Source organism: Mastigoproctus giganteus, chromosome 1, assembly GCF_048544385.1.
Source record: "Mastigoproctus giganteus isolate SK-2022 chromosome 1, ASM4854438v1, whole genome shotgun sequence".
Lineage (NCBI taxonomy): Eukaryota > Metazoa > Arthropoda > Arachnida > Uropygi > Thelyphonidae > Mastigoproctus > Mastigoproctus giganteus.
The window spans coordinates 233,354,094-233,368,521 of record NC_143575.1 but is presented as its reverse complement, the minus strand read 5'-3'; the positions used below and the strand labels follow the sequence as shown (position 1 = coordinate 233,368,521).

General features: G+C 37.3%; 1 protein-coding gene across 2 annotated transcripts in view; it reads right to left on the bottom strand.

Moving 5' to 3' along the window:
* LOC150091609 (regulator of G protein signaling 7-binding protein A-like) overlaps positions 1-14,428 on the bottom strand; it is a 270,327-nt gene that overhangs the window by 13,935 nt on the left and 241,964 nt on the right. For both annotated transcript variants that reach the window (XM_090384894.1, XM_090384901.1), the window contains exon 7: positions 6,204-6,268. In XM_090384894.1, the coding sequence (XP_090241020.1) occupies positions 6,204-6,268 (65 nt within the window). The remainder of the gene's footprint in view (positions 1-6,203; positions 6,269-14,428) is intronic.

Here is a 14,428-nt window from a genome sequence, read left to right as displayed (position 1 = left end):
TTGTACAGTAGCCTTCCATGTGCAACAATATCAAAATCTTTTCTGAAATCCAAGTACATGATATCAAAATTATTTTTGCATCCAGTTTCCTAGGTGACCACATCATTTTTTTTTGGTAGTTGGCGCATCGGCTTCTGTGGCCATAATGCACCTCGCAAGGTTTTTGCAGTACTTCGATCCAAGCCCGAGGCGGGATTCGAACCCGCGACCTTTGGGTTGCCAGGCAGGCACTTTACCCACCCGGCTAGCCCGGTCGGCGACCACATCATAGTATCCAATCAAATTGGTCAGACAAGACTTCCCCTTAACAAACCCATGCTGTGTCTGAATTATTACTGCAGTCTTAGATGATCCTGCAATGCTTCTTTAACCAGTGACTCCATTATTTTCCCTGGAACAGAAGTTAAACTAACAGGTCTGTAATTACTCATGTCACCCCTTGATCCTCCTTTGTGAACTGGGGATACATTTTCACATCTCCAGTCCATGGGGACTTCCCCTGAGTCCAAGGATGCTCTCAAAATTATGTCTAAGGATTTGCTTACTTCCTTTTGCCACTCGCTTAATATAACTAGATAGACCCCATCCACCCCAGGTGCCTTTCTTATGTTTAACTTCAACAATTTCTCCTTCACTTTGCTCTCTTTATAATAACTATTACAAAATCATTTAGCTCCCTGTTAGAATTTAATAAGCTTCTGTCTTCCACTTCCCTATGGAATTCCTCATGTGTGAATGTAGATTATTATTATTATTAATCATTATTATTATTATTATTATTAGCCATTTGGTGCAAGGAAGCCTGAAGCTTATGCTGCACCAGCCGAAAAAAAAAAAAAAAAAAATTTGAATTACCCCCAAGAAAGAGAGAGAGAGAAGTAGAAGGGAATCACCAAGAAAGAGAACACTGATGATATCCAGCTCGGGACCCTGGTTGCGCCAAGCTCATACTCACCAGATATGGGCCTCTGGTGCAAAATACTCATTTAGTTGTTTTTTTTTTTTTTTTTTTATGTAAACCCCGAACACGAGAGGTATCAGAACGTATAGTACTTAGTACCATGCTTGGGTTGGAGGTTGAGAAGACAAAAGATATTTGTTGACATTCGACTTGAACTTCTGTAGACTGTAATTTTCAGGAGATACGTATGAAGGAAGGTTGTTCCAGAAAACGGCAGTTGAATAAATAAACGAGGAAGATGAAAAGTTGGTTCTGGAGTTTGAAGTTGGACAGTAAATGGATGTTGACTGGTGGCGGCACGTGTTCGGACTGTTTTGAAAGAGAGAGAGAGCGGAAATTATAGAAGCCAATTCAGAAGAACAGTGCCCATGGAAGTATCTGTAGAAGAGGCATGCAGCAGAAACAGTACGTCTATGAGACAGCGAGTGGAGAGACTCTGTTAGAGATGAATCATTAATTAACCTAACTGCCCTCTTCTGAATGGAATCAAGAAGCCTGAGAGAGGGCGGATTTGCGATTTATACAGAGTGAGCAGCTGTTTGGAAGAAAAGTAACGCTGACAGCGAAAGAGAAAACCAAGTTTTTTAGATGCAGAGGAAGCAATATTTGTAATGTGCTTGTGCCAAGAGAGATTAGAAGTTAGGGTAATCCCCAAAAGAGATATATCATTTTGCCTAGAAATCGGAGTGCCACTAAAGATAAGCATAGGAGCAGAAGAATCCTTTTTGCGATATATAAGACAAGACTGAGTTTTAGAAGGGTTGAAATCAACTAAGTTGTCTTTGCCCCACTGGAGAATTACCTGAAGATCGGCATTTAAGGAATTGGTAGCAGATTTTCGAGAAGTTGAAGCTGATTGAGCAGAGCAAGGTTTCTCAAAATGGAAAGTAGAATGCAAGGTGCTATCATCGGCAAAACTATGGATAGGATTTCCAGTCAATGGAAGAAGGTTATTAATATACAAGAGGAAGAAAAAGAGTGGGAGAAAGAACTGAACCTTGGGGGATACCGGCATTAGTGGAGAAGTTAGAAGACAGAGAGCCATCTACCATCACCCTCAGTCAGTGATCAGAGAGAAAACTGGATAACCAATTACTAAAATCAGTTGGCAAACTATAAGATGGAAGATTGTTTAGAAGACCATTATGCCAAACACAATCGAAAGCCTTTGAGATGTCAACAGCAACTACTTTCACCGAACCTTTCTATTGAATTAGTCCATAAATGGGTAACATAAGCCAGAATATCACCAGTGGATCGACACTGACGGAATCCATACTGGCTATCGTTGATCAGACGGAAGATTTCTAGGTAGTTTAAGAGTTGGCAGTTAATTGATTTCTCCATTACTTTAGAAAGAGTTGAAGTAATTGCAACGGGACGATAATTGGATGGGAGGGATTTGTCACCCTTTTTTAGGAACTGGCTGGATATGAGCAAATTTCAAAGCAGAAGGAAAAACACCTTTATAAAAAGAAAGTGAAAAAAAGCAGCAAAGAATAGGAGTAAGTTCAGAAGCACAGGTTTTGAGAACAAGTGGAGAAATACCATTGGGACCTGAAGCTTTCTTGGCATCAAGATTCGTCAAAATCCTTCTGACATCTTTTTGGCGGAAGATCACAGGAAGCATTGAATGGAGCGTGTTGGGAATGGTGGGAGGTGTTTTACCAAGATCATTAATACATGAGTTGGAAGAAAAATGGGATGCTAGCAGGTCAGCTTTATCCTTAGCTGAAGTGACAACCAAACCATCTGGTTTGGATAGAGGTGGGAGCAGATATGGGCAAAAGTTGCGGCCAATAGCTTTGGCAAGAAACCAGAATGCTTGGCTACCATTAGGGTAAGAAGCAAGTTTACTACTCTTAGCCTTTTCAAACTCTAGATTGGACTGATTAATAATGGCTTTACAATTGTTGCGAGCTTTGGTGTAGGCAGAAAATGAAACTGAAGAATTAGAAACAAGCCAATTATGATATGCAACATTTTTCTCTTGAACAGCCTTAACATATTTATTGGAAAACCAAGGTTTAGATAAAGGATGAGATTTTAAAGTGGAGTGTGGGATAAAGGATTCCATTCCTGCAAGAAGAATTTTACTGACACGATCTGGGCAAACGGTGACATCAGAAGTTTTAAAACAGTAATCCGACCATGGAAAAGAAGAAAAGAAATCTTGCAGGTCATCCCATTGTGCATTCTTGTAATGCCAAACAACACGAGGTTGTGAATAGCCATAAGATAAAGGCTCCATTGGAGAAGAGACAATCACCAATTTGTGATCTGAAGTGCCTAAAGGACCTCTCACTTCGACTGTGTACTTAGAAGGGTTGTTTGTGAGAAAAAGATCAAGCATGTTGGCTGTATGATTAGAATTGTCCGGTATTCTTGTAGGTAAATGAACAATCTGTGCAAGGTCATTAGTAATTGCAAAAGCCTCAGCATCTCGACCAGCTGGGTCGGTGTGACTAGAAAACGGAAGCCAGCTGGAGTTGTGAACATTAAAATCACCAAGGAAAATTACCTCACTGTTAGGAAAGTCGGAATGGAGAAAGTCAAGTTGCAAAGAGAGGAAGTCAAAGAGCTCCAAGTGATTAGCAGAGTTGGGAGAACGGTAGAGACAACAGATGAATTTAACACAATGAGGTAGAGAGATTTTAAGCCAGAGAAGATCAAAGAGAGCAGATTCCAAATTGCCAAGTCTCTGACAGGAAATATTAGAACGGACATATACATAAGTACCACCTTTGAGGCGAAAGGAATCATACAGCGAATAATTTGGGCATCTGAGATGAGCAGTAGTTGAATCAACCGATAACTGAGATTCTGTTAGAAAAAGTGCATGGGGTTTAGCAGACTGCAAGTGGAAATGGACATTGTTGAGATTAGAATTGAGACGACATATATTTGTGAAATGAATTAGGAAATGCTTGGGAGGTTTAGATCTTTTTGCAGATAAGCTTGCTCTATTAGTTTTCCAATTCGTGGTGTATTCAATAGTAAGAAAAAGTGGGTGGGACATGCTGTATGAAGTAATGAAATTTTTGGATATGGCATACACATGGTAAGAAAATACCCAGATCCTTGACATAACGTGGCCTCGACAATGCTCCCCGCATACACACTACTCGGCCTCCCTCCAGTCACTATCTGGCAGAGTAGAGGTAGCAAGATTATACACTAGCTGATCCGGAAGCCTCCTAGAGAGTTACCAATAGGTTCGGTCCGATGTACTAACTAGCGGCCAGCCTTTGAACACCGCTTTAAAGCTTTACCCTCTAAATGTAAGGAATATTGAATCTGGCCACGATGTTCATCATAACCTCAAAGTCATCAATCATACTACATGATGGAAGAGATAGGGAAGGTTTGTCAGCTATCTGTTGTTGTATGTATTTTTTGTATGTTTACAACCAAGAGATCTATAATTATACCAAAAAAAAAAAAAAAAAAAAATATATATATATATATATATATATATATATACACACTTAGTGATCACTGAATTATGACTACCTACCTAATACTTCGTAGTTCCTCATTTTGCCTTCACTACAGCAGCTATCTGACGTGGCATTGATTCAACAAGATTTCGGAAGCATTTGGGAGGTATGGCCAACAAAGCTGTGTATAATGCGGTCAGCAATGCAGGTATGGAGATGATTGGTGTATCCAGACACCTGATATACCTTTCCATAGTGTCCCACAAGTGCTCTATGGGATTGATATCAGGGGAGTTCGGAGGCCAATCAATATGATGGAAGTCAGAACTGTTTTCTTGAAACCATTCCTGCACAACAAGTGCCCGATGGCTCGGTGCATTGTCTTCTTGGAAGACACCATCGCCTTTCGGGAAAAAGTGTAACATAGCAAGGTGTACACAGTCAGCAAGCAGTTAACAATAGCGGAGACCACTGATACGTTGTTCCACATGCACCAGGGGTCCAAGTTCCTGCCTGTGAAACATGCCCCACACCATAAAACCGCCTCCACCGGCCTGCACTTTTGATACCATGCATGATGGATCAAGAGCCTCATGTTGTTGACGCCAAATCCGTACACAACCATCCATGGTGTGGAGTAAATAATGTGACTCATCCGACCAGCACACACCTCCTAGCCTTCTAATGTCTGACTTGTATGCTCTTTGCATCAGACGAGTCTTTTACGCCGATGAACCTTGTTGTTTGTTTGTTATTTAGTTTTTAGGAGCATTAGCAACTAAGGCCATATTGCTCCGGGATATGCGGTGGTCATTCCCTGACCTTTCCGCATCCTCCATATTTGGTGGTGATGGGCTCGAACCCCGGACTAATCAAGAAGCATGTGCTATGCACTGCTGCTCCTTCGCACCTGGCTACAGAGGCGCCTCCCGATGAACCTTGGTTAGGAGAGGATGCCATAGGGATTGTCAGCTGGTATAGCCCATACGTGTGAGCGTGTGACGCACAGTCATGCCAGATATTGTTCCGGGTTGGCCCATGTTGTATCGAGTAGTCAACCCTTCAACAATGCTGCGCCTGTTCACCTGTAAGAGTCGTCAGACCCGGCCCTCACCTCTAACATCAACCTTTCGCCGACCATTATTTGACCATTTTGACGCCAGTCCTGGTACACTTTAACTACAGCGGCTCTCGAATACCCCACCAGTTCAGCCGTTTGGGAAATCAAGGCACCAGCTCATCAAGCGCCCACAATCTGCCCTTTATCAAAGTCTGATAAATCCTTCCTTTTACCCATCATGCTCGGTATTTTACTACCTACTGAACCACTGATACCTGATTTATGCTACGTAGGTCAACTAACTCTGCACTCTCGTACCTCATGGGGTCAATGGGTCGAATTCAGTTTTCATAGGGGTTGTCATAATTCAGTGATCACTTAGTGTATAAGAAACTGCTAATAATTAGCTAAAAGAATATTAAGAGCTATATGTAGTATTTTACTGAATAAAGTCGATATTTGTAAAATTGTGGTGGTGGTGGTGGTGGTGATAATTAATTTGTATATTTCAACAAAAATCTCTTGATATTATGCATGCTTGATATTATTATCAAAAATCTTGATATTATGCATTCCAGCTTCATATCACATTTCTTCAAATCTTAAATCGCTATTTTTCATTCAATGATTATTGTTCTCTGTGATATTCTGCTAACTAATCTGTCTGACTGCATTATATATAAATATTAATAAAATTAGAATAAAAATGATTCGAAAGAAGTATTTGCCTGCAAAGACTTACCACTACTTTCCTGAGGCATGAATTCTTGCATTTCTCTAAGTGCATTAGCAACCCCCTCCATTTCTCTAGAATAATAAATAAAACTTCATTAATTACTATATAACCTCTTAACAAAACCATTTTACATGTTCTGCATAATCTACAAAAACTAGGTATATATTAGTAAAATTATTCCATGATCGATTTGCTAACAAGAGTTCCTTCACAGGTATGAAGTAAATGGCTTCATTAAATTTAATTTTCAACAGTTATTTTGAGAAAAAGGCACACTGTTATTTTATTCCAATGAAAAGTGCAACATTTGACACTCCAAGAAGCACATTTAAACTGATCTGTTCTCCCAAAAAAAAAAAAAAAATTAATTTAAAATGCAGATAGTTCTCTATATATGAGAGGGATATGATCTTAGAAAGTCTAATTTAAACTGAAACATACTTTTCTATTGAAATTTGGTACAGACAGAAGATTATGGAAGAATCTGATGCTTATTTTCTCACCTTTCATCCAGTGGTATAACAATAAGGAGGACATGGTGGCAAAATGACCCAAGTCCAAAGGCTCCTAATTCCTCTCTATAATGTTATATTCATCCGGATTGGGTCCATCAGTGAGATTTTGCCATGGGCTATGCCACTGTCTGTGTCAGTATTCAGCTGACATACAAAAGAATGTTGACAATAAGCTTTAAACATTAGAATCATGCTCTGGTTCATTGGTTCACTGTTTAGCAACAGAAACATACAATAAATGGACATTTATTATAAATACTCCCAAGGTAAATGAATATACATGGTGTGACAATAAAGTTCCTGAACTGATGCAATAAAAAGAATACAAAGTGAAGGAGCTCAAAAAATGGTTTTAGCATTAGTAGAGACATATGATGCAAGAAAGCAAACTTATGCAGTATCAGCCAAAAAAAATAATAATAATCTTCCCATTTATTTTTATTCAAAGTAATTACCACCTGATCGAATGCACTTATTACACTATTCTAAAAGTTTCTGAAAAGAGTCAGTGAAGGCATCCAAAGAGATGATGTTCAGTTCAGTGGTTAAGTTTTTTTTTTCAGGATGTTAAGGACATCCTGAAAAAAAATTCAGGATGTCCTTAACATCCTGAATTTTAGCATTAGCATTAGTAGAGGCATTTGATGCAAGAAAGCAAGCTTATGCAGCATCAGCCAAAAAAAAAAAAAAAAAAAACCCACTTCCACTTCACCCCTCTGTTCGTTCAAAATACCTGTCCAGCTGAGCCTTAAACTTATTTAGGCTATCAACTTCCACTACAAGGGATGGAAGTCTGTTCCACCAACCAACCACCTGCTGGCTAAAGGCAAATTTTTTTTCCTTTGAAGGCAGTTTTCACCTTGAAAAAGAGGAAGAAGTCTGCAGGTGCTAGATCAGAAGAGTAGGGTGGATGGTTGATCTGTACAATGCCATGTTTCATGAAAATTGTCTTCACAACAAATGCAGAATAGACAAGGGCATTGTCATGCAACAAGAACCAGCTGCCTTTCTCTTGAAATTGCAGCCTCACCTGGGAAATGTGCTTCAACAGTCTTTGAAACATTTGTACATAGAATGTAGCATTGACTCTCTTCCCTTTGAGTATAAATTCATTGTGAATCATATCCTGTTTGTCAAAAAACATGATCCGCATTGTCTTGATCCAGGACTTCTGTAAATTAAACTTTTTGGGCTTTGCTGATGATTTTGAAGTGTACTGCATGCGCTGACACTTTGTCTCTGGGTCATACTGAAACCAAATACTCATCTCCAATGACAATACTACAGTCAAGGAAATTAGAATTGTCTGGATGAAGTCTTCATAGGATGACACCCTCCACTGCTTCTGCTTATCCATGAGGCTGTGTGGCACAAATTTTGAACAGACCTTCCTTTTCCCTAAATCTTTGTGCAAAATTCGACAAATTATCTCCTTATTCATATCCAACTCATCAGCCATCATTCTGAAGAACAATTGATCTCTTGCCACAATTTCCTAAACTTTTGCAACTCTGTTCTCAATTGGAGAGGTTGATGGATGCCCACTTCTTGGGTCATTGAGAACATCCTCATAACCATCTTTTAACCACTTTTGTACCATTCAAACACACTGGTACAATTTAACATTTCATCACCATAAATAGTTTTTAATATTTCATACATTTCTGTTATAGATTTTCCCAATTTAAAATAAAATTTGATATTTTTGTTCACTGCCCCATTGCAAAAGTGTAACACAGAACTTTAATACTACTAAAAAAACTGGTTGTTACTGTCAACCTGTCAGGCTACTGGACAATCTCTGTACCACTGTCTGTTGGAGGAAGTTTTAACTAAAACATACCCCTTCTGTTCTTTTTTTTGAATTCATCAAACACAACTGCAACAGCACCCATCCAGGAACTTTATTGCCACACCTTGTAAAAGATGTCATCTAGGATGAACAAGGTTTCTCTCTGCACAGTAATCCTAAACATGGTGAAATATGAAGCTGAATTCTGAAATTAAGTCATTGTCAAACAAAGATTTTATTTTAAATCCACACTCTTAACAATTTTTCCAAATTGCCCATAACCTGGTGTCTTCCTTTTATAATTCTGCCAGAATTATAAAAGGAATATTTGCAAAACGTATTTACAAAATCAGTATTTGCAAACTGGTACCATTATGTGCTGCCAGAATTAATCATGCTAATTAGAGATTTAGAACCATTATTCAGCACATTCTTTAATTTTGTCAGTATTCATACAAAATCATCGTTGTCATCACCACTATGGTTCTCAGAGCTAGTTCAAGGGGCCCTGCAAGGCTCAATGCAACTATTTTTCTGAGAACCCTGCCTATCATGACTTTGCTCACTTATCAACTGACTGCCCATCATGTATATGATATACAAGTATACTTGTATTATATATGAAGCAAAATAGTAATTATACTTCATATTTAATAGTTAAAAAAAAAAAAATATATATATATAATACTACTTTTATGTTTATTAATGCTATTTAGAATTTAATATTATCATACTACAGTGAAATCCTAAAACGATGAACCTAAAAGTTCCTAGGAGATCAAATCATTTTGTTGTATCAAAATTTTGTTCGTATGAATATCACTGAAAATTATTTCAAAAAAATTGTTATTTTGTAAATAAATTCTGCTGCTACACTCTTTTAATATATATAATTAGTAATTGCTGCTTTATCCTTTAAAATGAATAATAAATAAAATGACAAAATAAGTGTAATACAAAAGTAAAAATACTGTGTTTGGAGAATGTCCCTTTGAATGCATATTTTATTTAAAAAAATACTATACATTCAGAAATATGGTATAGCATACACAATGTACTGTTACTTTTCACATATTAGTTTTCACTGTTACTCTGTACCAATTCCAACAGAAGTGGATCTGTTGGAATGGGTGCAGAAAAGGAAAATGAGATTAGTGATGGGAACAAAAAGGGGTACTCTTATCAAGAAAGGCTTCAGCTCTGCAAATTGCAGCATCTTAAAACTAAGTACCTGCAAAGAGCTCTGATTGAGATGTTTACGGCTGTGAATGGATTTGAGTAAACTAAATGCTCATGGCATCTAAACTCATACAACACACCTAAAGGAACATAAAGTGAAACGGGTTGGCCTTAGGATATATGTGGAAAATTTGCTTTCAGCCAGACAGTAATTGATTGTTCAAACAAACAACCACCTGGTGTTGTGGAAGTGGGTAGTTTGAATAAGTTTAAGAATTGTACAAATTATTACAGGGGATGCATGAATGAGGTTTTTTTTTTTTGTTTTTTTTTGTTTTTGCTGATGCTGTATAAGCTTGCTTCCTTGCATCGTTTGCCAATACTAATAAGAAATACTAACATTGATATAGCTTGCATTCGTATGTATTTGACCAGAAAAGAAAAACAAAAGTGGTACTATAATAAAAACAATATCCTATGCAGCCCTGTTGGTACATACTGTTACTCAGAGAGTACCTATACTTCCACTTTGTCAAGTAAATGGGAAATATATTGTGTAAAAAGGATAGGTGAACTAGGACCAAGTTATGTCTGCCAGTGAAAAAAGTAAATGATGTTGTAGTGCAGTTATCATCTTTTAGGTCACAAAAGGTGATACTTTTGTTGACATTGGTACTAATGATATTAAGAATTGGAGAACTGAGGATTTACTATCTGGTATAGGACAAGGTTAAGAAAAAGTTGAGATTTATGATTAAATTTAAAAGTGTCTGTATTTTTGCCTAGACATAATAGGAAGGAGTACACAATGGGAGCTTTGTCAATCAATTCAGCTCTGATCAGGGGCGGCTCGTTGGTCGGTACTGTGGAACTGCAGCACCCCCAGCTTTTTAAATTTAAATATACAGGCTGGCCTCGATTAACGCAATTAATTTGTCCCACAAGCGCATCAAGCAAAACGGAAACGCGTTAATTGAATATAATAATCAATAGGAAAAATTATAATTGGTCCTTGACCTTCTGGAAAGTCCATAAAGAATTTTAAAAATACCTTTTAAATAACTTTTTAACTGTATACAATGTAAAAGATAATGAAAATAATTATGGAATTAAATGTTTATTGCATAAAACAGCAGTTCCCAAACTGTGCACCGTGGAATATTTTAAATTTTCGAGGGAAATACAGCGATACTTGACATCTGTCGGACACCGTGCGAACTACTAGCTGGAGGTATTCACAGTTTCAACATTTCTTATTAAGTTGTTTGGATCTAACTACTAAACGGAACTGTTAGATATTTCTTTTGGTCTTGGTGCGCCTTGAAAAAATTACTGAGACACTAAAGGCGCCATGAACCGAGAAAGTTTGGGAACCTCTGACATAAAATACACAATGAAGAAATGACTGTTGCGGAAATATTTGAACAGTGTTGACTTTCTCTTTTCATCAATCAATTTCTGATAGCCGACAACAATCTTCTCTGGGCCCTGGTGAAATAAATATCGCAGAGAACCTCAAACCTTTTGTTTGAGGTTCTATGCGATACGAAAGATTTCATTTAATTCTTTTACCATTATCTCCTTTGCGGTAACATTTTCATCTGGCTCATTTAAAAATTTGAATTTTTATGCAAGTGTGCATTGACTTTATTAGCAGGAGACAATCAAGAAAATACAGGAAAATAGGATTCCAGTTTGGCAAAATAAGAATAATTTACAAGATAATTTGCTATGTTACTATCAGAACTATCAAAACAAACAAGTAACACGTCTTCTTCCAATGGTTGATGGAACACACCGAGGCGGGCAGCAGGCAAACGTTTGTTAATTGACCGTATGACTCACGGTAAGCTTAACGCGTGATTCAAATCTTTTTCAACTATCGCATAAAAAAAAAAAAAAAAAAGATCGCATTAGCTGGAAATTTGCATCGTGTAAAGTGAAAAGCGGTATAATTTTTCAAATAGTGTTAACTAAAAATCACGTTAATCGAACTCGCGTTATGCGAGGCCTGGCTGTATAGTCAATGGAATTATATTAAATTTTGTGAAGAACAATGCAATCCAATGAATATTTTCATTAACAGGTCCCACATATAGTATACTCATCCTCTACTTCCAATAATCAAAAAAAATAATAATAAATAAAAATAAAGAAATAATTGCTTTATTCAATACAAGTATTAAACAAAGCCCAGCCATCCAGGCCCAACCACAGCCAAAGGCCTTTGGTTCATGGGAAAACAACTATTTCCAATAATCATTTCAATAATAAATGAATAAAAAACACAAAATCATTTTCAACTTTGAAGTTTAACTGTAGGTGGAATTGTGTGCTAGACAGTTCCACATTTTTCTCCCAGTGGTCGAGTCAATGCCTGGTCAGTGGGTTGCCAATATGCATTTTTAGAGGTGACAAAATGAGTCAAAGGAATTATGGAACGAGCAATGCCGATTTGATCGTTGACTGTGAAGGGTGTATCACCACAATGTCAGTGTCTTTTTGTTATTCGCAGGATTCACCCAAATTCTCATTAAATAAATTATATAAGTTATTAATCTTATTAGTAACTAATAATAATCTTATTAGTTATTAATCTTATTAATAACTTATAAAGTTATTAATCTATTTTCAACAAATAAAAACTGAAGAATGGATTTTATTTTCAAATAAAATTTCAAGATTACCCAAGTCTGTTAATGGTAAGTGTCCAGTTAATGTTTTCTAGTATTTTTCATCTTGCTTATTATTATTACTATCTATGCCTACATGTCTTATAACCAAGGAAATTTAATGTAACTTTAAGAAGCAGCACCCCCATACATCAGAGTCACGAGCCGCCATTGGCTCTGATGAGACTGTGCAAGAATCATGGGGATAGAATTTTTCACAGCATGATCTATGCATGTTTAACAGGAAAGGCTGTTTTTACAGGGATGGAACACACTTAAATATAAGGAGGTGCAAGGATTTTACTGATGCTATCAAGACAGTGTTTAAGTGGATTGAAAAACTGCTAGCTTGGAGAAATACACAGACTAACAGATTAACAGTAGCTGCAAGCAGAGAAGAAAGTGATTCTTGATTTGCTTCTATTGGAACACACAGCAGCTTAGAAAGCAAAATGTTGGGGATTGCAAGGCCTGCTAATAACCCTAACATAGCCCACTTAGGGTAACTAAAAGTAAAAATAGGTGCATATATACTTCCGTGCACAGCAGTGCTAGGAGTAGACAAATCTGATGAATTTGAAATATGGTTAAATCATCAAATGTATAAATTATAGGATATTGGAAACATGGTACCATGACGGATGCAGAATTTGAATATGTTTAATACAATATGCACAGAAAGGACAGACAGGATAGGGAGGGGAGTAGAGTTTTGCTAAGAATCACATAGAATTCAAGGCAATAGATCTAATTAATGTGGGTGGCCAGTGCAATCTTGAGCCAGTTTGTTGTACCATAAGTACTATGAATTTAGGAGTATATTATAGTCAAATGACTGTAATGAGCATAACAAACAACTATACAGACAAATAGAGTGGGCCAGCAAACCAAAATATCTTAAAATGGGGAATTTTAACTTTCAAGGTATCGATTGGAGATTGTGGGTTGGTCACTTGCACAGTCACAGAACTTTGCTGGATTTATGATTTACCAGCAAATTAGAGAGGCAACAAGAAAAAGTGATACTCTTGATCTGATTATCAGCAGAAACCCCTTATAATATACTGATGTGGGATTAACATAAAGATATAACTACTGTCAAGAATAAAGGGAAACGATTTTGCTTTCATAAAGATGAATGAAGTGGTCTTAGAATGGTCAGTTCTCAAATTCTTTTCAGTGGGACCAACTGATGGTGTTATCAACTGCAAATTCTAAATGGGAAGCATTCAGGGAAGTTTGTGATTCAGGGAATCATAGAAACTACTAAGCTTTTTTATGCAAAGAGATATTATTCATGGTTTAAAATTAAATGGATGTCATATGAGGGGCATTTGAAAAGTTTGTGGCCTGAGTATGAAGGTTTATTTGAGGAGTCTGATAACATGTTATTTTTTCCAATACACTTTTGCCTCCAATAATGCATCCATTGCAGCAGTGACATCACTATTGGTGATAAAATGGATGCCAACAATGTATTTTTTTCAAATTAGGAAGTAATTGAAAGTGCAGTGGTGGAGGAGAAGAGCTACATTTCCCCTGTTTGTACTGCTAATGTGATGAACCCATATCTCATTCATTAATAACATGGCCCTTACAAACTGTACAAGGAAATATGCTGGATCTGCTTAAAAACACAAATGTTCACTTGACTTGACAACTCTTGTGTGTTTTTAATCCTCTGTCAACACTTTGGGACCCATCATGCTGACACCTTTTTCATAGCAAGAACCTCTGTTATTATGTGGTACACACATTCAGGTGGAAAGCCCAAGAATGCTGGCAATGTACTAAACTGTCACTCATCGATCACTGATTGCCAGGTTGTGCACACTATCAACAACTTCTGGAGTGATGGACATTTCAGGTCTTCAACAGTGTGGGTCATCTTCCAGGCTCTCCCTCCCTCATTTGAATTCTGCTGCCCACTTCTTAAACATGGAATAGGAAGGGGCATCTTCCTCGACTGTTGGAACCACATCCTCATGAATTGCCTTTTGCAGTAGTCCCTTTTTTTCCCCAAATATTGGATGACTGCACATTGACTGATTTTGTTCATCTTTCCTTATTCAC